The sequence below is a fragment of the Anabrus simplex genome, chromosome 1, assembly GCF_040414725.1.
Source record: "Anabrus simplex isolate iqAnaSimp1 chromosome 1, ASM4041472v1, whole genome shotgun sequence".
Lineage (NCBI taxonomy): Eukaryota > Metazoa > Arthropoda > Insecta > Orthoptera > Tettigoniidae > Anabrus > Anabrus simplex.
Genome location: NC_090265.1, coordinates 1,136,737,974 through 1,136,764,057, shown reverse-complemented (window position 1 = coordinate 1,136,764,057; position 26,084 = coordinate 1,136,737,974). Strand labels below are relative to the sequence as shown.

At 37.5% G+C, this 26,084-nt stretch overlaps 1 protein-coding gene across 1 annotated transcript in view; it reads right to left on the bottom strand.

Annotated features, from left to right (window-relative positions):
- kermit (PDZ domain-containing protein GIPC-like protein kermit) overlaps positions 1-26,084 on the bottom strand; it is a 222,287-nt gene that overhangs the window by 4,295 nt on the left and 191,908 nt on the right. Inside the window, exons 4-6 of the mRNA XM_067150607.2 lie at positions 13,376-13,514; positions 13,186-13,292; positions 5,451-5,532 (exon numbers count right to left, since the gene is read on the bottom strand). Of these exons, the coding sequence (XP_067006708.1) occupies positions 5,451-5,532; positions 13,186-13,292; positions 13,376-13,514 (328 nt within the window). The remainder of the gene's footprint in view (positions 1-5,450; positions 5,533-13,185; positions 13,293-13,375; positions 13,515-26,084) is intronic.

The following is a 26,084-nucleotide window of genomic DNA, read 5'->3' as shown; positions in this document are numbered from 1 at the left end:
GTTACTGTCCAGTAGAAGGAGACCTCGTGTGAGAAGTGTTTTAGATGTGGAGTGTGACGAACTTGTAAGTAATTTAGGAGAGGATTCTAGTGATGCAAGAGACAACGAATCTTCCCATCTACAGGGAATCGAGCCTATTGCAAGTTCAGATTAACGAAATACCTGTCATGTAAGTAGGCCTACTTGCTCATTTTCATGGAAAATATATTTCATAGCAGGGATAATGTATTTTTATCATCTCAGGCAAAGCAGCTATATCCGTAAATTTACATGTTCATATTTGCGTAAAGACTACGTGGACCTCGCGGAGTGATACAAAATGTTTGTTTATGCCTGTGTTACTCTTTTGATGGAAAGAATTTTAGTTCATTTCATTTCTTTTTTTCAAAATGAGCCTTCCTAAAATGAGGGTGTGGGCATTATTCGACGGCAGGGATTATTCAGGTAAATAAGGTAATTTTATGTGATGATAGTGTCTTGGAAGGTGATGTTAGCGAAGATGCTCAGAGTGAAGATGATATTGAAGGTATGCAATTATAATTTTAAGCACAAATGGAAATAGTATTGACATCTGAATTTGAATTCAACATGACATCTTGTATTTCATTATGATTGGAATTTTTTTACAGACTACCACATGTACCCATGCATTTCATAATTGCATGAATACATAAGATTATCTACATGTTAGTAAAGTTTTCTGGTTCTTTTTCTAGATATGAGGGATTACGATTACATAAAATATCTAAAATATCACTTTCATCAAGCACTTGCTTGCCGCAAAAAGCTGTTTTTGAGCACATTGAGTGACGTCTACTAATGCACACTCGTCAATAATATAGTAAATTCTCTGACTTAGACAGATAATACTGCCATCTGTTGAAATACTCTTGTAACTAATATATGAAGAAACATGATGTAACTGATGTGTGCATAGCTCATTTTCGACTTTTAGCGAATTGTCAAACCTTGCTCGCAGTGCGGTGTGAACATAATTTCAGCCGCTGCGAGCTATGCTCACAGTTAGACAAAAAAGAGTTAAAGTAAGTTCAAACTTTCAAGTAATAAAAGCACCACCATCTCAATCCTATAATACTACCTGCTCTATGCTATGCAGTTAACATGCTGCTTAGCATGAGCTCTCTGTATCACAAGCCAATATACCCCATCTTAACTCCTTACCCACATTGAGTTACTGCGTTTTTATTGAGTATTTATGTGTATGTTTCTGGTTGTAAAATTATGAATTGTTGCATTCCTTTCTGCAAATCAAAGCAAGGGAATCCAAATTCTTCAGGTGTGAGGTTTCATGAAAACCCCTCAAATAAAGAACTTTGAGGAAAGTGGCTTAACTCTGTATCAAGGCAAGGATCAATCAAGGGTAGTGAATGGATTACATCCAATTATTCTTGTGTTTGTATTCTGCATTTTAGGGATGGGGGTTATCAAGAAAACTGTAAGAGAAAGATAATGAAGCCAGATGTTGTGCTAAGTCAGTTTCCAGATTATCCCTATTACCTTCAAACTAGAAAAATATCTCCACGAAAGGCCAGACAGTATTGAGATTTCTTTGGAACAAATCCATGAGGAAACAAACTCTTCAACTGCAGGAAATACGTTGGATGATGAGTATGAAATTCATGTGAACAATAATTCTCAATCCGAAGTTGATATTCTAATGAGTAATAATGGCAGCAGTCATCAGAAGATCATAAATGAGAGGCTCCGATTGTGAGAAAAACTGATGAACTTAAAAGATTACACTGGAAATTTGAAGATAACCTAGAAACTGATCATCTGAAGAAAACAAAGGAAGCAGCTAAAGATAATGATCAAAAGGCCATTAATCTTTTAAGATCAAATCAATAATTTTTGCAAGACAAAACCCGCATGGTCAGAACAAACCATATGGTAGTGTGTGATAGTGTGTCAATTCCATCACAAAGTACTCTGGACAGGTACATGGGAAATGCTGTGTGTGGTGTCAGGATTTCCCAATTAGTGAAGGAAAGACTTAAGCTGAATGTGAAACTCTCCAACCAACAAAGAGAACTGTAAATGCAATTGCTGATGAAATGGCTATTAAGGAACAGCTCCTCTATGACCGAACCAGCAACAAGTTCGTAGGTGTGATCAAAGCTGAGGATGTGTACGATACAGATACTGGAAAATCTGCTGTTCCTGCAAATAAACTGTTGTGTTCTGTTGTAAACAGACTTTCAAAAAAAGTTCACTATTCCTGCTGCCTACTTCCTCGTTAAAGGTTTACAAAGCTCCAATCTATTCTAGTCCAGAAAGTGTTAAATGCCATTTAAGAAACAGGTTTTTATGTGCTTAGAATAATGACTGATAATCATACAACCATTCATTGCTGATGGATGTAGAAGAACTGGGACTGATGAAGGGAGAGCTTATCTATTTGAAGATGTGGAGGTTATCCTTGTCCTTTTGTGTTTCCATATTTGTCCTATGTCCCTCTTTCTGTTGCTCACTCTTCCCACACTAACCTGCCAATGTGTATGTACTGTTATTTATTCCTTTTCTTATTCCTGTCTTTCTGTATATAACATTAGCTATATTACCCAGCACTGCCCAGGCACTTTATTGTTATTTACTTTTAGGTATTTTATAACCTGTTAATTACGTGTGAAGCAAATTTTTGTATATTTCGTTAGTGTGACGTTGACTGATATTTACCCCTTTCCATCCCCACCCAGAGGGATGCACACACACGAATCCATAATCTGGGCAATTTTGGACTTTTATCACCTCTTCTCACCCCCATGTCGATGGGAGCTGAACTTGGACTTAAACGTCATGCAGAGTGTCACTGTTCATCTCAGCGATCCCGAAACCTATGGATTTGACAATATTTTTGATTATTTTTATATGCCACCCCCTCCCCATCTCCACCTCATAAAAGTAATTCTACTCCTTTTTCACCCCCTGTCCTACCCATTAAGTTGATCGCCCCCTCCCCAAAAGTGTGCATTTCTTTATTTTAAAGGGGATTCCAAATACCAATTTTCATGTCTTTAACATCTTTAGTTTATGAGGTATATGTATCCTCATACACAGAATTCAACTAATATTTCAACACATTCACTCCCCTTAAGTGATTTTCTGAAGACAAAAGACACTCGTTTCTTTACTTTGAAAGAAGATTCCAAATACAAATGTTCATGCCTCTAACATCTTCAGTTTTTGAGTTATAAGTATCCTCATAAAAAGAATTCAACTCCTTTTTCACCCCAGCCCACTAAGTTGATTCTCTCCCCCCCTCCTAAAATGCGTGTTTCTTTATTTTTAAAGGAGATCCCAAATACAAATTTTCATGTGTGTAACCTTAAATTTTTTAGATATAACTTTCTCTATAAAAAGAATTACATTTTTTCACTTCCTTTCACCCTCCGCCCTTAAGTGAATTTTCCAAAAACTAAAAATACTTGTTTCTTTATTTATAAAGGAGCTTCCAAATGCCAATTACCACGACTGTAACATCTTTAGTTTTGAGATACCAGTACATGTATCCTCACAAAAAGGAATTAAACTCCTTTTCCACCACGCCCGCCCCAAGTTGATTTCCCCCCAAAAATGCGTGTTTATTTTTAAAAGAGATTCTACTTTTCACGTCTGTAACATCTTTAGTTTCTGAGATATAAGTATCCTCATACAAAGAATTCAACTAATTTTTCAATTAATTTACCCCCCTTAAGTGGATTTTTCAAAGGCAAAAGATTACATGTTTCATTACTTTGAAAGAAAATTCCAAATACAAATTTTCACATCTGTAAATCTTCAGTTTTTGAGATATAAGTATCCTCATGAAAAGAATTCAACTCCTTTTTCACTCCACCCCCGCCCGTTAAGTTGGTTTCCCCCACCCAAAAATTGAGTGTTCCTTTATTTTTAAAGGAGATTCCAAATACCAATTTCCATGTCTGTAACCTTCAGTTTTCAGATATAAGTTTCTTCAGAAAGAGAATTTACATTTTTTACTTCCTTTCACACTCCCCACTCAAGTGAATTTTCCAAAAACAAACAGCACCTGTTTCTTTAAAAGAGGTTCCAGATACCAATTATCACAACTGTGATATCTTCAGTTTTTGAAATATATATATCCTCCTAAAAGTAATTCATCTCTGTTTTCATCCCCCCCACCTACCAAGTTGATAACCCCCCCAAATGCGTGTTTCTTTATTTTCAAAGGAGATTCCATATACCAGTTTTCACGTTTGTAACATCTTTATATTTTTGGTATATACACACACAAACACACACACACACATTATCATACAAATAATTCAAGTAATTTTTCAAATCTTTCACACCCCCCTCCCCCGGTTAAGGGTTTTCTCCGAAAACCAAAGAATATGTGTTTCCTTACTTTTAATGGAGATTACAAATACCAGTTATCATGTCTGCAACATGTTAAGTTTTTGAGATATACTGTTGATATGCTAATTTTAAAAATTCATCCCATTTTTCAGTTCCCCTTAAGTGGATTTTCCAAAAAAAAAAAAAAAAAAAAAAAATGTTTCTTTACTTTCACAGGAAATTCCTAATACCAGTTTTCAAATCTGTAATATGTTACATGTCTGAGATAATTTGCAGATATAGTCTTTTTTTAAATTCACCCTGTTTATCACTCCTGTTCACCCCCTATTCATTGGATTATCCAAAAACACAAAAATACATGTTTCTTTATTTTCAAAGGAGATTCCAAATACCAATTTTCATATCTGTAACATTTCAGTTTTTGAGATATAAGCTTCCTCATAATAGGTGTTCAACCACTTTTCTCCCTTTTTTCATCCCTCCCAATGGGATTTTCTGAAAACAAAAAAATACGTGTTTCATTATTTCTAAAGGAGATTCCAAATACCAGCTTTTTACATCTGTAAACTTTTAAGTTTTTGAGATATAGATATCCTCATTTTAAAAATTCACCCCCACCCCCCTTTTCACCCCCTTAGCAATGGAACATTCAAAAATCCTCCCTTACTGAGCACCTACACACTACATTAAATGTATCCCCAAAATTTAATTTCTTTATGTCCAGTAGTTTTGGCTCAGCGATGCTCGGTCGGTCCTTGTTATTTTATATATATAGAAGATGAACAGTGTGATCTAATTCCCTAACAACCAACGATGTTATATGAATTTTCATTTGGTATTCTTATTTGAAGTTTAAATGTCATCTGTCTAAATCATTTTAAGACATTGAATGTTGACTGTAAATCACTATTTAAATGTAATTTGTAAAAAAATAAAAGCAGAAAAAGAAAGGTATTCCTCACTGAGGATAGCTGCTATGGGGTAGGGATTGGGCACAGCAAATAGGAAACTGAATTGACAGTTAAAAAATACAAGATTAATTGTGCATTTCCCTTGTTATAGGGAAGCCATCCCTCATGAATATTCTCTCTCATAAAGTAATAAACACTTACCAAGTTCAGAATCATTGATTCCCATAAAGCTGTCCAGCAGCTTATTAATATTGTCAATACCTCGCTGCATTGATTCATCAGGCTGGAACAAGTAAAAAAATTTTGAAGAGGATTTGAAAATGAACAGGATAAGGGGTATAAACCTTATGAACAATATCTCATTAATTAACAATTATATAAAGTAAACTCGTGTCCTCATCCTGAGGTGGCACAGCTCTTTTCAGGCACAACCCCAATGGAGGTGAGCTGCATGTACCATTTTAACCACAAACCAGCACTCCCGCCATTCTTAAGTTTCTGGCAGTACCGGGAATCGAACCCGGGCCCCCGAGGATGGTAGCTAATAGTGCTAACCATTATGTTATGGACCCAGAATACTAATAATAATAATAATAATAATAATAATAATAATAATAATAATAATAATAATCATCATCATCATCATCATCATCATCATCATCATCATCATCATCATCATCTCTGTCTATGTGTTAAGTGTTGAACATACATACAGGCAAAATTTGCCTCTTCAAACATTGAAAAAGGAATCAGAAATAGGTATTTGAAGACTTTTGTCCGAAGCATGGCATCATGATGAAAAGAAGAGTACACAAACTTAATAATAAAATGGAAACTAGATAGCTTGAACAAATTCTGCTCAATTCCAATAAAGAAAACTCTGTAAGGGCTCATTTATATACTATAACAGAAACAAAAATTTACATCATAATCTTTTGTTATTACAGGCCAGTCAGTTGCATGTAAGCTTTGGGAAAGCATTCTTTCTGATTTATTAGACATGTTTGCAAAATTAATAACTGGTTTGATGGAAAGCAGTTTGGGTTTAGGAAAGCTTATTTCACTGAAGCTCAACTTGTAGGATTCCAGCAAGTTATAGGAGAATACCTACGATTCAGGAGGTCGAATGGACTGTGTTGTGATTGACCTATCTAAGATATTTGATAGGGTAGATCATGGGAAACTACTGGCAAAATTGAGTGCAATTATACTAGACAAAAGAGTGACTGAATAGGTGGCTATATTTCTCAGAAATGTAACTCAGCTTTATCTGATCCTGTCATCATTAAGAGGGGAATTCCTGAAGGCAGTGTTATTGGACCTTTATATTTTTCTTATATATATAAATTATATGTGTAAAGAACTGGAATCAGAGGTAAGGCTTTTTGTAGATAGTGTTATACTGTATGGAGTAATAAATAAGTTACAAGATTGTGAGCAACTGCAAAAAGATCTCAACCATGTTATGAGATGGACAGCAGGCACTGGTATGATGATAAACAGGGTTAAAAGTCAGGTTTGTAAGTTTCACTAATAGGAAAAGTCCTCTCAGGTTTAATTACCTTGTTAATGGGGTTGAAATTCCTTATGGGGATCACTGTAAGTACTGTCCCATTTCACTGTCCTAAAATGATAATACCATGGAGCTAAAATGGACGCAATTGCCAATATCAAAGTTAAACATGGTGCATGAACTCAGTCATTCATATCAAGGAGATACGATATACAGGGTGAAGCGAAATTCGCGCACTCGGGCGTCGCAGCGTGACTCCTCACATACCAGCAATAAAAAAAATAGTCTCTCACAAAAGTTCGTCCTGCGAGTATATCCGGGAGCAAAAGGACGTTGAAGAGTGACAATCTGGCAACACTGTAACCACATGTAGGGTAACTACCTCTGTCAGCACATATTAGTCATGCTGTACAGTTGGTGCAGTGGATAGAGTTTTGGGTTAGCATGCAGGAGGTCGAGCGGTCGATCCTGGTTTGAGGCGTATGTTTTTTATTTCGTAAATGTAGTCCAGGTGGTATGGTATCTGGCATCTTAATCGTCAACAGCGATTGCAGCAGGTCCTCTAGAAACCATTTGCACTTACATACTACGAGCCTAGAAAGGCATGATCATTCGTTTTCATTGGTCAGCTTTGAAAGACGCCCTTTCCACGTGGTGGGTGTGAATTTATTTGCACCATTTCATCTACTAGATGCATTACAACGTGTTCAGCGTTACTAAATTTTGTAAATGTAGGATACACGTGACCTAAAAAATGGTGTCTTACTGTATTACAGTATGTAATGTCTGACGGAAATTAGCAAATAAAAAAGTGCGCCTCAACCCAGGATTGAACCCTCAAGCTCCTGCATGCCAACCCATAGCTCTATCCACTGCACCAACTGTACATCACGAGAAGTATGTGCTGACAGAGATACTTACCCTACATGTGGTTACAGTGTTGCCAGATTGCCACTCTTCAACGTTCTTTTCCTGCCGGATATACTCGCAGGACAAACTTTTGTGAAAGACATTTTTTTATTGCTGGCATGTGAGGAGTCGTGCTGCGACGTCCGAGTGCGCGAATTTCGCTTCACCCTGTATAACGAGATCGGAATAGAAAAGATCAATATGGCAGTGGCTGAGACAAAGAAAGGATTCAGAATTGTTAAGGCACTGTACTATTGCAAAATGATAATTGAATGAGTAAGCTTACGGAACAGACGTATCCATCAGCAGAGACTAAAAATGCACATTTAATCTCAAGAGTTGCAAGAGAATCATTAAAAGAAGAAGATTTGTGAGATCTACATCTATTAGAGAACGCGTAATTGCAAAAGCCATAATAAAAACTGCAAAATAAGAAGAGAATTATAAAGAAATTTATACATTGAATTATCGTCACGGTGAAGAATAGGCCTTGACACAATTACAAGGAAGAAAATTTTGAGATTATGGAGAAATAGCTAAATCAATGCATGAAGTAACAACTACAACATATATATCTGACACAAGGGTAGACATATTGGTAATCTGCAAACGTTTTTAAGATTAAAGTTAAGATGAAAGAATTGTCATTGAAACTAAAATGTTAGAAGGCTATGAATTCAACATTATGATGCAACTAATTTCATATAAGTATGTTTGTATCTTATTTGCACAAGATCTAGCTGCCATGCATTTCTAAGAAGTCGATGATGAGATGTCCGGAGGAGGCTGAGCTGAGATGAGGGCAAAGGAGGCTTACAATGAGCATCCTGATGACCAATGGCAGGATGCGATTGCCAAGCCCAAGCTGCTGATGTCGAGGAGAAACTCATTCAATCCCGGATGAGCCAAAGGAAAAAGTTAAGATTTTCTTAGTAGAGTAAGATAAATAAATGTTGCAAATCCTAATATAATCATTCATATTTGTTGGTGAATAGATGGTTAATCCTTGAAGTCTTCAAAATATCTCAAATATGTTAGATTCTCATGGATTAACGTTGTGTGTCAAAATACACGGATATAGGTAGTCATCTGAAAGACATAATCAATCCTGGTTAGGAAATGTGAAATGAATTATTCGTTAGTGCCATTGCTATAATATTTAAGCATATTGAAAGACAAAGACACCTCCATACAGGCCATGAAGGCCCTTGGAGGAGTGGAAGGTAAAGGCTTCCACCATTGTTAACCGCGGTATGTGATGGGGTAGAGTGGTTAGCTCTACTCCCGGCCGCCTTTGCCCCCAGGAATTAACCTGGTACTCATTTTTGGTGTAGGCTGAGTGAACTTCAGGGCCATATGCATCTCTAAGCATATTGAAAGGTTATCCTATATGATTTGTGAGATATGTATCGGTAGAATATTTAAGATTATATGTGAGTAATGGTTAATATCTTGGAGTATGAAGGTTGAACAGTGCCATATGAAGTCAGAGTAGGATAATGGACATGAGAATAATTTGAAGTGGTAATAAGATTAATTGAGAAGAGATTGGATTAATCAAGTGAATAATTGAGACTTAAATGATTCCAAGCGTCAAGATGAGGTACAGTTGAGAATTATTTGGAAGAAAAGGAGGAAGTATATGATATGATATATGAGAGGAAAGTGATATTGAAGTATTAAATGAATATAAGGAAGGATATATAATTGGAATGTGTGTTGCTACATCAGTAAAGAAGAAAATGATTAATTATGAAGAAAAAGAGAAGAGTATTGATGCAATCCAGGATCATTAATATTCATGATACTATGATGATCAATCGTTGACAAGTAATCCATATCCTACGTTGGTGAAAACATATTGTGGTGTTTATAATAAGTTATGGCATAAGTAGATCATTGAAATGAATCATTTTAGGGAATGTTGAGTAGTATGTTGATTAATCTTAACCTAGATCTCTTCTGTAATGTTGAATATTCGTTGAAGAAGAACATGGCACACACCAAAATCATATGCATGGGCATTATTATTTTTTTATAAATAATTTCAGGAGGTTAGATAATTCATAGACTCTTCATGAATGATATCCTTTACCTATTTTAGTAAATGACACTTGGTAATGTGTTGGAATTCAGGAATTTATGTGAGAATATTTCTCATCAGACACATTTTTATGATTAAATTGAATTGAAGATTAATGAGATGAATGATACATTTGTGTTGACAAGTGATATTAGGTATTAATGTAAATATTAGCACATATTATGGCTAACTTTATACTTATCTTTTTTCTGACGCATTCTATTGAAATAATAATCCTACAACAAAGAAAACCTAATGCTCATCCTAATTATAATTTACGAACATTTTTTTTGTGATTGATGATGTGAAGGTGACATGTGAGTTCATTTCTAAAATTTTAAATTTAAATAATTTTTTTGTACATAATTATTATATTTCAATCAACGATCCTAGTTACTACAACAAAACTGAATAAATGAATTTTAAAATGAGATGATAATTTTCTTTCAATTACATTTTCTTTTCTCAAGTTTTCTTAGAATTTGAATAAATAGTTATTATTAAGATATATTGGTATTCATATTCATCATCTAGTTTAAGCATTTCATATTTTTACACTTTAGGTAAAATAGGAATATTTCTCGATGAAAATAATGATTTGTAGGATGGAGACGTCCATCATTAATATCAGCAGATGAATTGTCTGTTAAGAAGCCTTTCGCATCTCTCCCGGAATTCACGTTTTTTAAAAAAATTTGACAATCGACTAACCCTGAGAGTACCGGTATGCTAGTCTGGATTTCTTCACGACCCACCCTGGACGCAGGAAAGGTGCAGTACCTAGGTGTTAATATAAGGGTAATCATACAAACAGTATTGTAAATAAAGGGTACAGATCTCTGCACATGGTTATGTGGGTATTAGGGATTGTAGTAAGGATGTAAAGGAGAGGGCATACAAGTCTCTGGTAAGACCCCAACTAGAGTATGGTTCCAGTGTATTGGACCCTCACCGGGATTACTTGATTCAAGAACAGGAAGAAATCTAAAGAAAGGCAGCTCGATTTCTTGAAAATAAGATCTTATCTGGGTATGACAAAATCATTAGTGAACTGAGACCGGAATGGAGATCTAACCCAGACCAACTGAAAACAGACTTAAGTGAACGGAAGGGTGAGCAATTAAAGTTGAAAAACGAAGTACGCTCTCTCCAAACTGAGGTCAAGAATAACTGGACAAGAAGCGGTCCGAAGAGATGCTCGCCATTGTGGAGTCCGGAGTTTGAGGCCCAATGGAGGAAGTGAGTGCCCTGCGTGTGAACGCAATGGCTGTGGAGACACGAATGAATCCTGCTAGCGGCGATGGCAGCTTCACTGTCGTGAAGGTGGAAACCCCATGGGAAGTCGGGGATCACTTCCAGGAGAACATGCCGGACCCAGTTTGAGACTGGACTAATGTTCAAGAAGAGAGCTGAATATGCAATCGCTGGACTAGGTATACAGAAGATGACAGTACAACGCAGCCCGCAGCCATGTTCAACCTACGAGGAGGTTGTGGGAGTGCTCAACGTGTGCTGCGGTGTCCACCAACCAAGAGCGACCTGCCGTGTCCATCTCCAGGAGAGGACTCAGCGCGCAGATACAATGCCACAGGTATTCAACACTGAGATCAAGCAACTAGGTGATGTGATTATGGATAAGCCATCTGAAGGTGACACCAAGGGCGAGGCGGCTGACACCTGTGATAAATTGTGTGGCGCTGAAATCCGTCCAGGGAGGATGATTGGCGGGAAGCAGAACTATGAGGTGACTCTTGTGATGTCCCAGGAGATGGAGGCAGTGATGGCAATGGCACGGCTGGAGGGACCCCCACTAGGAGACGGAGCACCAATGGAGGACGAACCGATGGCCAAGGAACGAGGATGCCACCTGACTAGGACACTCATTCTGGCATGAAGCTGCGTGCCGGTACAGCAGGGCTAAGTCTGGGACGAGCAAACTAGGTCATGCATCACACCGGAGGACTACAAAGACGCTCACGTGCTGGAAGTGCGGATGTGGATGAAAGTAAAACTATCGAAGTTCCAGCTACCACACGAGGATTTAAGGATCATGATCACCAGGAACGAGGGCACCGTCGACCCGACCCAGCGGATCCCTCATGGGAAGGCGGTGGCCAACCAAACAAATGGTCTGGCGCCATATCATGGAGCAAGTCGGGATGCCTTGCCCTGAGGAGAGGGCAGTGTGGCATGGTGTGCCATTATGTCTGCCATGCCAAAGTGCAACCGCGAGAGGTAGCACGAGCTATTCAGCTCCAACCGCACGCTCATCACCAAGGAAGGCCCACCCTCTCCCTACTCCCCTTACCAGACGGAGGACAGCCACTTTTGGATTGGTCAACGCCCCCGCCACTGCTATCTGGATTGTCCTGCTAATGTATTAGAGGCCTCCGGCATTATGGAAGAATCTGGACGGCGTGCGGAGAGTATTCGCCTTCGGGAAGACTCTGGAGATGTGTCCCTTCTGGAAGCATCTAGATGGCGTGGGCCCAGGTATTTAAGTCAGGTGCAGTCTACGGAGTTGAGTTAGTTGAAGTGAGTTGATGTAGTTCAGCTGGTGTGAGTTAGTGAAGAGTGTAGTCAGTGTGTTAGTGACAGCCTTGGCTAAGGTGTCAGTCTGTTGGAGCAGAGGACTCATTTCTGTGTGCCTGTCGTTGTGCGTGTGAGTGTCTTGGACCAACTGCTGGAAGAGGATGTGGCCTGTCCTGTGCAGTATGGACAACACTGGGTGCCGACATGTGGCTGTGAGTGGAGTTCGACGGACTGAGGGGACAGCGGATACTACCTCGAACTGCGAGACTGATGTGTGGACTGCGGACCGTGACAGCGCTAACAAGCATGACTGAGCGGCTGAGTGAGTGTAGTGTAAGTGATCAAAGACTCTGTGTGTGTTGTTTTTTTTTTTTTTTTTTGCAGATAAGACATGAGAAATTAAGAGAGAGAGAGCGTGAACCATGTAAGTGTGTGTCCTGTGTACTTGCGTAAGTTGTGAGCTCGGCAATCTTGTGTGTGTGTGTGTGTGTAAATATTTAGTTTTAGAGCTTAGCTAATAAATTTTAGAAATAGTATACTACCAGGTTCTGTCTTATTCATTTATCCCACCAACATGTCACAATATCATCAACAGCATGAGGGGAAAGTGAAAAAATCTGTATATACTATTTAAGGGAAAGAAATAAAGAACGAAGAGCTTGTGTGTCAGTTTTTAAAATTTAAAGGCATAATTTACATAACAATATGACTGAATGGTTGCTCCTGTTCCATAGCAATTACATCCAAACTCTCTGCACCCTTACTAGGCCACTCATCTGTTACCCATTTTTCATAATCTAGAATATGGTGTTAGTACAGAAATCCATACCGGTACTACCGGTACTACACTTTGTGGCATTCCTAACAATTAACAATAATGATGTATGATGAAGTGTTACCTGTTCTTCAATTTGAGCATTTCCATTAGCTCGGAACCTGAGGGTTTCTTTGCCTGAACCATAATTTGCCTTCTTCGTTTTGCGCCCATCACCCTTTGGTCCAATATCTGTTGGATATAACATGTATATTATTAAGCATTTCCATTATGCCGTTATATATTACTGCATTTATTTTGAATTTAATACTTACTAAAACCATCCTTGAGGGGTTCCACCAGCCTGATAGTAAATGTTGTATCTTTAGGGATCTCCTTAAGCATCTTTGCAACCTCATAGTGCCGCCTTCCAACAAGATTCATATCATCGATCTTCTCAATGTGGTCTCCAACCTAGAAAGGTTATATTAGATTAAATTAAATGAAAAATGAAAATAAATAACAAAGATTGGAACAAAGAACTGCGATATTTCCTTATCCTCTTTTAGAGTGAGAGAAGAGAGCCTATATGTGCTGCTTATGTGCTGTACGGTATGTACACAATAGCGGGCAGTAGATTTTTAAATGTTTGTTTTACTATAACTGTTAGGTTCTTTAGTCAGTCAATACTAATTTATTAAATCATAGAAAATACCTGAGAAAGAAAACATTTAAGAACAGACTATACCTGAAAAAGGTATAACAACTTAATTCTATTTTAAACAAATTTATTATTTTTTGGGGGTATAATTTGTTAAATGTTTTCTTTTTTTAATATGTTCTAAATTTTATTTAATCATAAATTAGTTTTGAAAGACTGAAGAATCGAACGATTATAGATTAACTAAGTTGAAACTGAAAAGAAATGGCTTCCGCTATAACAAAAAATGTTTAGCTTATGTCGCAACGGGCTGGACAGGTCTTCCAACTATTGGATAGGACTGGGAAGGAAGTAACCGTGGCCTTGATTAATGTACAGCTCCAGCATATGCCTGGTATAAAAATGTGAAACCATAGAAACCCATCTTCAGTGATGCTGATCATAGGGTTTGAATCTACTTTCGAACCTTATAAGATTTTCAGTCTATTGAACACACATACACACTAAGCGTGCTATAAAAGACCTGTTAAGAATGAACAATTGTAAGTAGAATTATAGTTCCATTCTATAAGAACATCCTCAGATTCTAAGAAATCACCTTCAACCAACCATATAATGTACAAACTTGTTTACATTGTGTAAACCTGTCCATGATTGTGAATTGGTGATATTATGAAATAAATGGGACAAATTATGAATCTGTAGGCCCCTTAGTTGGCATTTAACAAACTTTGAGACAGTTTGTATACTTATCTGTGACCAGCTTTCTTTGGTGGACCGAGTCCAAGTCAGTTGCTTGCTATTATGGTTTGCCAACTCAAACAACATGTCTCAAAGTTACTTAAATGCCAACAAAAGGGCCTCTGGATTCATAATTTGTCTAATTTTTTCATAATATCACCAATTCACAATCACTGGCAGGTTTATACAACATAAACAGTTTTGTACATGATATAATAGTCTCATGGTTGAAGGTGATTTGTTAGACTCTTGAGGATATTCTTTTAGAATGAAACATGTCGTTCCACTTATAATTCATTTTTACAGGTATTGTATAGTGTTGTGAGTGTATATAATTAAGTTCAACAGACTGGAAAACTTATAAGTAACTAGCGAATGTACCCGTGCTTCGCTACGGTATTCTACATTGTATTCGAATATCGAAGTAAATAGTGTACATGCAGTAAATAAGATTGTTTTAAAATGGCATGTCTCTTAGCGTTATCCGAGAAACAGCATGGGGAGGTCCCCATACGTTGTTTCCAATGTAAAGTGTTTGTTACGGATTTGTGATGATAACGGCAGGCTCACTTGCCTACTGGCATTCACAATAGAGTTGGGAAGTTTACATTATAATTGCAGGCCCCATTGCCTACTACGCGGACAGAATCGATTTGGGGAGTTTTCGTTAAAATGGCAGCCGCCTATCCTACTTCCAGACAGATTACAGTTGAGGAGTTTCTATTATAATGGCAGGCAATTACCCTACTATCACTCGAAATTGAGTTGTGCAGTTATCATAATAATGCCAGGCCCATTTTCCTACTGCCAGCCAGCTTACTGCCAGTCACACCAAGTTGGTGAGTTTCCATCAAAATAGCAGGCCACTATGCCTAATACCAGTCACATTTTAGATGAGGACATTTCTTTATAATGGCAGGCACCCTTGCCTACTGCCAAACACAATCGGGTAGGGGAGTTTTAAACAAAACTGCATGCTCACTTGCCTTCTGCAAGTCAAATCGAGAAGGAAACTATTCATTACAATTGTAGGCCTTCCTTACTAATGACAGTTACACAGGAGTTGGAGAAGGAACCCTTTCCTACTGCCAGTCAAAGTCGGTGTGGGGAGTACTGATTACAATAGCAGACCCACCCTTTCTCGATCGCTACAAATCGACATCAGTGAATATATATAGATCGGCATACGAAAGTATATGCGTGTTTACAATATTGAAGACCTTCATTTACAGATTAACTGCTACTAAACGTATGTCATATCGACAAAGGATTATACCATAAGACATGCCGGATTTAGTGGCCTAAGTGGCTGGTCCTATGATATGTCATCTATTCTTGGGTCAGATTGAGTTAGAAACGTGGAACAGGGTAAAGGTTTTGTAAGATTATCTCACATTACATTACTTTTCGGATAATTATGTGACAGCTACATACATAGCATTTGGCTCACATATGGCTACTGGGTGGGCCAATTTTCGTGAAGAGTTTGATGATTCTGTATTTCATATAAGTAATTGAAAGTATGAATTATGCATGTGAAAATTCCAAATTGACTTAACATCGATTAATAGAAAAAAATCAAACGTAAAATGGATACAGATACAGCAAAAAGTCATAAGACCAAGGTTGTAGATCATTCCAAATTGAACGGAGATTGTGCAATCCGTTATGTGATAGGAATTTCCAAAGGTCTGCACCATCATTAAAATTGCCTGCATATTTCGATATTCTTCGGGGATAAAAAGTGAAACATTTAATGATCTAGGATGTTTTCCATTCGTTACAGGCTAAAACGTATAATTTTGTCAAATTTCAATTATCTTCTTTTTCTTCTGGCAGATTATGCCGCAATCTGGATTTTGGACGAGGCGGGTAAAAATTAGGACTTTCAGGAAACTAAACCAAAAATTATGGAGATGGTCATTATTACCCCTTAAACAGAAAGCTGTACGAAAATTTCGCCAAAATAGTCAGTGCAGAGGCACACAGTCATTACGATTTGATTTATATAGATAAGGAATCTGCTCCATGTACAACACCTTTTGGGCTATGTCCGCTGGACTTAACCTGCAAAAGTGACCATTCATGATATCTCCCTTATTAATCATCCTGACAAAAAAAGCACATGAAAAAAAAGGTTTAGAGGTGAAATTCCATCACGTTTGGTCGATTTCCAGTCAGGTTGGTCTTGTTCTGTATATATTGTGGAAGAGTAAAATCACCATTTCGGTTCCCTATAAACTGCCAGTCCATTCCGGAACATGAAATGTTATTTACGTTTAAAACCTACCTTTGGACAGGTGGATGTTAATATAAATTTTGGTTCGAATGTCTTCAGTAGTTTTCAAGTTGTAACGAATACGTAAGTCCGATGGGACTTGTACAGAAAAACGGTCCGTTAATGATATCTCCCTTATTAATCCTCGTATCGAAATAATGCACATGAGAAAAGAGGTTTAGAAATTAATTTCTACCAAGGTAGGTAGATTTCCATTAAGTTTGGTTGTGTATATTTTGTGGACGTGCAAAATCACTGTTTCAGTTTCGTATAAACCCCCAGTCAGTTCAGGGATTTAGAAACAATATTTGCCCTAAAACCTATCAAGGACAGGTGTATTCTAAATATGAGTCTTGGTGGAAATACATCTAGTAGTTTGTAGCACTCGCGTACATACAGCGTAATTAAGGAAGAAAATAATACAGTTAAGAAAGTTGAAAGTAATAGAAAATGGAGTATAACTGAGGACAGCCGGATAACAACAAATATGTAAATGTCAAGTGAATGTATTGGAAAATCAAATGCCCCTCAATAAATTATGCTGGTGTGAGTTATGGATATTAGAAAGAGGTAACAGAGGAGAAATTTAGGCGCAGACATTCTTAGGTCAACAGATAAGATGACTAATGGTGTTATTACTTAAGCTATTCGAGGGCGGTTATAACATCCAACGATATTCCACCAATATCCCGCAGATAGGCCGATTGACGCCTCTCTTGCCTTCTACCCAAGGAACAACCACGAATTTAAAAGCATGATGAGGAAAATGGCAATATGTTACTTCCCTGCTGGCATGCATCCGAGACGTTGCCATGGTAACCTGTAGGTTCGTTGTCGGTTTATTCAAAGATTTTAAAATAATATGCATATCAAAACCTTTCCCTGGATGAGTATACTCTAAATATGAAGTTTGGTTGAGATCTATCCAGCCGTTTCGAAGTGATGGAGGAAAAACCATTCAGGTTTTCCTATAAACCCCCCGTCTGTTCAAAGATTTTAAAATGATATGCATATTGAAACCTTCCTCGGGATGAGTGTACTCCAAATATGAAGTTAGGTTGTGATCCATCCAGCCGTTTCGACGTGATGGTGGAAAAATCATTCTGGTTTTCCTATAAACCCCCCGTGTATTCAAAGATTTTAAAACGATATGCATATCGAAACCTTCCCTGGGAAGAGTATACTCTAAATATGAAGTTTGGTTGAGATCTATCCAGCCGTTTCGACGTGATGGTGGAACAGACAAACAGACAGACAGACAAACAGACACGAAACGTAAAAACCACCGATTCGGTCTTGAGTTGACCTAAAATGGATAAATATCTGAAAAATTGGCAAAACAAAAGAAATTACAGACAGCGGACCCCCTACAATTTTATTTATATAGATACCAGGTGTATGTGTTTTTTTAAAAATAATAGTATTGGAAAAGAAGTGACCATGGCCAATATAAAAGCACCATGTAGTATGTCTTGGGATCATTTGTAAAATTACTTCATATCTGGCGGTGGTGTATACCTTCCATTTTTGAAGTCAAGGGTATTTACCACAATAAACAGCATTTGAATGTACTAAGCTACCTTAGCCTGACATTCCATGGACTGCATGATGGTGTAATGAGGAATAAAATATTACTGTGAGTAGATTACAGTTGTCTGATAAACTAAACCAATAGCTACTTCAAGGAGCACACCTCTTCTTATCAGGTATTCAATTCCTGGACAAACATAGAACCAGCTAGGGCCCAGCAGCTAGTTCTTGTGGTGAACACTAGATGGAGATCATCATATAGAAATCAAAGGCTCTTTAACTTTATGAATGAATCAACTGCTAATGATATGATGCTGTTGGAAATAATTATACCTTTATGAGATTTTGAAATTATATTTTTTTTAAAGGTGATGTACCAGGCCTTGCTTAGTTGTTATTTACAGCATAGAATATTTTATTACAGACTACAGTTCAATTCCTGTTTTAAATAAATCTTATCTTCAAGAACAGATTTTTATTTTTATTCCATTGTTCTCACCCACTGGCTATTAGAATCAATTTAAAGGTTATGACTTGGTTAAGAAATATATGTAAATATTACAGAAAGTGAATAAGCTGAACTTTCAATACTATTTATTTATTTTTCATGTCAATATATTCCTTGTTTAGTAAGTTAGATGGCAATTGTATAAATCTGAATGATTTAGTAGCAGTTGTCCTGGTTGAGCATACATTTGATAGATGTGATATAATCTTTCAAGGATGGAACAGAATACTACAATGATTTCAGTAGCACATACATCTTACAATGTCCTTCAGTGCCCAGTAATATTTTAAGTGAAGATGACTGCAACTTTAATACAATGAAATATGTTTCTAGTAGCAAAATACCACCAACAGATGGTCACTTGTGGTAGTTGTAGAAGGGAGGAGTGGATAGTCCTGGAGTCCCTTGCTAAGAGGCAGGAAACAAATTAGCAAACAACGGTTAGTGACGATTTTCTAGGAAACCTTAAAACATGGGTTTTGGTGTTCCATAGGGACCACACAAGTTTTGTCCTTTGCATCAAGAAAAAAAAAAGCTTTTTGCCATTTTTCAATTATGGTTTTGGCAGAGCTGAAAAGTAAGAAGTCAAAAAAGCAAAATTGAGGGATGGAGGTGGAATATTGACATTTAAGCAGTGTTTCCTTTGAAAGAGAGAAACAGAAAGAGAGATACTGCTCTTGGTTGTGGTGATTGATTACTCCACATACGGTAATAATTAGAGGAAAAATAAATATGGTGTACAGTAAAACCATGGACTGCGAGTAACTTGGTCCACGAGTGTTTTGCAAGACAAGCAACAAATTTTGAATGAATTTTAACTCTGTAAATAAACGAGGTTTTGCACTATGAGTAGTACTGATCTGTCTCCTGAGCATCAGTTAACCATAACTGAGTCATTTGTTTACCCCTCCCCTTTCCCTCAAGCTGTGGTATTGTGTGTAATCATTTTCCTCTGATTCTGGAAGTTTTTAATGGCTCTCAGAGGGGAAACAACAGAGTCAGAGGTAAAAGATAGATAGATAGATAGATAGATAGATAGATAGATAGATAGATAGATAGATAGATAGATAGATAGATAGATAGATAGATAGACAGGAGCCTGTGGCAAAGTTAGGGCTTCTGGCCCTTTCTTACACTTAAACACCATCACCATCATCATCATCATCTGCAGTTTCCAGCTGTTGGCCAGGTCTGGTTAACCAGAGACATATTATTACGGTACTTATTTATACTATGAAATTGACAAACTTAAAATACTAAGAATTAGCAAATACTGTAACACTAATGTTTAAGAGAAAAATATAACCCCCGACACACACACACACACACACACACGCGCGCGCGCGCACGCACGCACGCACATGCACGCACGCGCACAAACGCACACGCACACACAGAGGAAATACCTACGTAAAACAGATTTGAAAAGTATTAAATAAAATGTGACTAATTCTTGCAGTACTAGATCTGCGAAGGTAATCCCAAAAATAAGGTCTCCTATTTTTTTAATAAATACATAGACCTGTTTATTTCTTAAATGGTTTAAATCATTTTACAGCTTGAAATTTAGCTATTTTTCTACATAATCACCATTTTGGTCTATGCAGTTTTGTAGTCGCTGTAACAGTTTTTGTATGCCCATGTCATACCAGCTCGCTGCCATGCTGTTCAGGAAGTTGTGAACCTATCTTTCATCTCGTCGTCGGTGCTGAATCGCTTTCCAGTCAAATGTTCTTTCAACTTAGGGAACAAGAGATAGTCAATGGGTGCCAAGTCGGGACTATAGTGTGGGTGGTGATGATGATGTTCCATTGAAACTGTTGCAAGAGAGCAACGGTTTGCCGGGTGACATGCGGGCGAGTGTTGTCATGGAGAATGTTTACTCCCTTGCTCAAGATTCCTCTTCTCCGGTTCTGAATTGCCCATCTGAGTCTTTTCAGGGTCTCACAGTACCTGTCAGCGTTAATTGTGGTCCCAGCGGGCATAAAGTCGACCAACAATACCCCTTTTCGAACCCAAAACACAGTCGTCATGACTTTACCGGCAAACTGTCTTGACAGAAATTGTTCGTCATCAATCTCAGTCCGACTGGCTGCAAACTCTCTACACCACTTACGAACATTTTTGGCATCCATGCACGACTCACCATACACGTCCGTCGGCGATGGATTTCAATCAGTTCAGTATCTTTTGCATTCAAAAACTGAATAACTGCGCGCACTTCGCACTTGGCGGTAACATCCAATGGGAGCTCCATTCTCAACAGCTGCCAAGCCAAGACTGAGTGCCTCAGCGCAGTGTGTGCATGTTTATATGCAATCGCGGGAAACACTCTTCACAATATTTTGACCAACAGCCACATGAACAAAGTTAAATACTCTAATTATTACTAACCATGTTTACTTCTAATTGGTAAATACTGATATTTTAAATTTAATTAAATTATTGGTATACACTGTTAAATCAGAAAGTCATTGAGTCAGAGAAAGAGCCTAATCAATCAAGTTAGGATAAAAGTTATAGATGAACTAATTTACTACAACCTGAGAACTAAACTTAATTTTAGTTACCGGTATTGTATTAACCCAATATTTTCTTTAAATGTACAATAACCTCATAACATCATTTTCACATACAACCACTCATTCCATTCATACAGGTACCTTGCTGGAAGCATTTAATGAGGAACTGCTGGTAAGAGGTTTTAAATATACTTTTTGATGCAGAATCCTTTATGTCTTTGGGGAGAGAGTTCCACCATTCCAAGGTGGTGACAGTGAATGATCGATGGTATATGGTTGTTTGGTGGACAAGTATTTCTAGGAGAGACACTGAGAGAGTATCATTGAGATGTAAAGAACCAAGGTGACAAAAATTGCTGGAGAGATAAGCAGGGATATCTTATGAAAGCTCCTGGTGCACAAGAGTAGTTGAATGTAGTTTACATCTGTTGTATAGTCATAGCCAATATAATTGTTTATAGTAGGGAGAAACTCTAGCTTCATATCGTAAATCCATAGTATATCTAAGGAAAGCATTTTGAGTGCACTGTAGTTTCAAGCTCAATTAATTTGTTATATCTGTAAAAATTGCATCACAGTAGTCGAAAATGGTCAATAATGACTGAACAAGCTGAATTTTTAGTGATCGAGGGAATACATTTTTGAACTATTTTAAGGGGTGCAAGCCGCAGTACATCTTTTTACAGATATTCATAACTTGCGCTGACCAATTTAGAGTTTCCGTTGCAATAACTCAAAGATTAGTAAGCGATACACAACTTGTTTTATGTCATTTATACCAACCTCTTTAAACACAAATTTCTCTTGAATTGATGTAGAAGAAATTATTTGGACAGTTATAAAAAATATTATTATTATTATTATTATTATTATTATTATTATTATTATTATTATTATTATTATTATTATTATTATTATTATTATTATTTCCTGTTACAGTGAATTTGGCTGACCAACTGTAAACTTAAATCATCAAGGGATACGTTCGATGCCTGTTTTTATAACTTTCGACCTATACCCTTGTTCTTCAATTGTTTCCATATTTCTTTCAAGTTCTTGCATTTTGATACTTGGCATATGTGTTTATATTTACTGTTTCTGATTAACTGTTTAACCCTGTTTCGGAGAACGCAATAATTTTCGAAGTCATTAATATTACCCGTTCGTTTAAACCTTCTGTACAATGAGTCACGCTTTGCCATTTCTGATTTAACCACTAGTCAATCACGGAGAAGATGGTTGAATTACCTGGATCTCTTTCATGGGAGCGAATCTGTCATGCAGTTCTAATACCAAACCAGATAATTTGTTTATTTTTACATCAATAGCATCCATGCGTAAAATATCATTCCATGGCAGACAATATGCTTCGTGTCATCTTCTTTCCATGTCCAGATTTTTTTTATATCCCTACGTGTTACATATTTAGTTTCATATTTTGTCATCTTTAATGAATAGCAGACATATTAGGTCATGTATAGAAATACCTGGCACTGCAAGCTGTCCATGATTTAAAACTTTCTGAAGATTGTTAGTTATGATCAAGTCAGAGTGTGAGTTGTCTGGCTTACTATATGTAGGCCTACATGATTAGTAGCATGTATAGGTATTATGTGTAGTTCCATGCTAAAGAACATATTTTGTAAATGTAATGAATCATTTTTCACATTCAGCAGATTTGTATTAAAATCGCCAAGTATAATTATATTTTTATACAGTGGATTTAAATTGGCTAAGCAAGGTTCAAGGTCAGATATATGTCTTACGTCTGGGGCTTTATAAACAACTCCAATCAGTACTTTTTGATTGTTAGCCGAAACTTCTACAAACATAAAATCTGGTCAATAGGGAACTGTTGGATCTGAAGTAGCCACTATTTTACTTCTAAGATCGTAACGACAGTAAATAGCACACCCTCCTCCAAAATGTTTTCTGTGGTCTAGACAATGTAAAGTTATGTTATTTAATTATTCAACAAGGCCTGAGTTTAGTGAGAGTTGTAACCAAGCCTCGGTTACACATATGCAGTGCAAGGTATTATTACTATGAAAGAGGGATTTTATTTTGTCAATGTGAGCCATGGATGACAGCACGTTAATATGGCAACATTGTAGGGTTTGCGGATAGCTTGCAAGAGGTAAGAGGATTTCCATGCAGTGGATTTGGCAATCCTACCAAACTTTACTACAGCAATGGGCTCCGTGAAGAAAAAAGTTTAAGAGGAAGGCAGTAAGAAGAAGATGATAACGGTGAAAGTTAAGAAGGATATACAGTAATTGAGAAGTAGCCTACGAACAAGATATGCATTCGCCCAATAATGTGAGATTTTAGACAAAGTCTACATCAACTAAATGTGAGAAGATGTAGGAAAGTTGCTTCTCATGTGGATCATTTTATATCGATACATATTTTTGGGTTGTGGAATGAATCATCATCGTACAGGGAAAGAGCTTTGAACTGAGTAGGGGCTTTTCTGTACTCTGTGAAAGACGGACCTGAATGGGGAAGTCCTCAACCCTGACACGGCACGTCCCAATGGCTGATAGGGGCTCTCATGAGAGAGTGGTGTTCGCACCCGCGGATCAACTGAGGACATGATATAGTGGCAGCAGCTATATCATTAATGCTGATAAGTAGATCGTTATGTCGACCTTGTATCAGCATACAGCTGCCTCGCGTCCTAGCATCCTTGGATGTTACGATGTGACGTGGTTACTGCGCATCGAGGAAGGCAACGGGAAACCACCTCAATTAATTTTCCCTAGTAATCACCATGGCTATGCTTGCAGCTAAATTAGTATCCGGAGTAAGCTCCTCAATCGGATTTCCAGGAGGGGCAGATACAAGCACAGCGATAGAAAGACTGAAATATCAAGATAGAGTCAAAATTGGAACTTGGAATGTGAAGACGATGAGCCAGGCGGGAAAGATCCACAATGCAATAAAGGAGATGACAAGAATGAAAATAGATATTCTAGGAGTAAGCGAAATGCGGTGGCTAGGATCTGGAACCATCAACATAGATGAGCACCGAGTTTGCTACTCGGGTACAGACAATGGTATGCATGAACATGGGGTAGGAATCATACTGAATAAAAGAACAGCCAAGTGTGTTGACAACGTTATTCCAGTCTCACCACGTGTTATGTTAGTTCAAATCAAAGCAAGGCCAGTTGACTTAAATATTATTCAAGTCTACGCTCCTACTGCAGACAAACCAGATGAGGAAGTCGAAAATTTCTATAACAGCATAAACCATATCCTGAATAAGCTAAAAAGAGAAGACCTCAACATAGTCACGGGCGACTTTAATGCAAAACTTGGGGCGGGAAGAACATCAAACACCATCGGACCCTTTGGTCTAGGAGACAGGAATGCTCGAGGAGATGAGTTGGAACTATTTGCAGAAACAAATCAGCTAGTGGTGATGAATACATAGTTTAAACTACCACCACGCAACTTATACACATGGAAATCGCCCATGGACAAACCAGGACACATTGTGAGGAATCAGATTGATTTCATGATGGTGAACAAGAGATACAGAAATGGTTGTACATCTGTCAGAACATATCCAGGAGCAGACATACAATCAGACCATGTCCCAGTGGTTGGAAATTTTAAGATCAGAATGAAATATGTTGTCCCCAAAACAGCACGGAAATACGACTTGAGAAAACTGAAAGATGCTACCATACAGCAGACAGTCAAGACAGCTCTAAACAATAAATTGATTGACAATGGTGACAATGTTAATGAAAAACTCACACACCTACAAGAAGTGATAAAAGGAGTAAAAGAAGAGCATTTGAGACCGGACCTTAGAAAGAGGAAAACGTGGATGACAAATGATATTCTGGACCTAATGGAAGATCGAAGGAAGAGAAGAGGTAATTTGATGGAATACAGAGCGGCTCAAAATACAATCAGAAGGAAAATTAGAGAAGCCAAAGAGAAAGAGAAAACTGCATTATGTGCAGAAATAGAGTTTTATCAGAGTAGACATGACAGTTTTAATGTGCACTAGAAGGTCAGAGAAGCAACAAAAAAATATCACAAATCAGACTGTGCAAAGCTTGTAGATAGTAGTGGTAACCTCATAATCGACAAGGAAGAAAAAAAGAGAAAATGAGAGAAATATCTGGAACAGTTATTCCAAGACGACATGAGGAGACAGGAACCAGAGATATCAGATACAACAGGACCAAATATCCTAGTAAGTGAAGTGGAAGCGGGCATACAACAAATGAAGGAAGGGAAAGCAGCTGGGCCAGATGGCATACAAGCAGAATTTCTCAAACTGCACAGTGAGGGAAAAATAAAAATGATCACAAAAATATTCAACAACATTTACTCATCAGGTAAAATCCCTCCAGAATGGTTAAAATCAGAATTTATTGCTTTACCTAAGAAAGCAAATACCAAAGAATGTGGGGACTACCGTACCATCAGTTTAATGAGCCATCTGCTAAAATTATTTCTTAAAGTGATACATAAGTGGATATACAGTATTTGTGAAGAACAGATAGCGTCCAACCAGTTTGGGTTTTTGAAGGCAGTTGGCACTAGAGAAGCAATATTTAGTGTACAGGTACTGTTCCAAAGATGTAGGAATATCAACTGTAATGTATTTGCATGCCTCATTGATTATCAAAAGGCGTTTGATCATGTGAATCATGAACACCTGATAGACGTACTCAAGAAAACAGGAATTGATGGGAAATATCTAAGAATAATAGCAAATTTATACTGGAACCAATCTGTAGTCATGAAAATAGATCAAGACCAATCTGAGCAAGTGAGA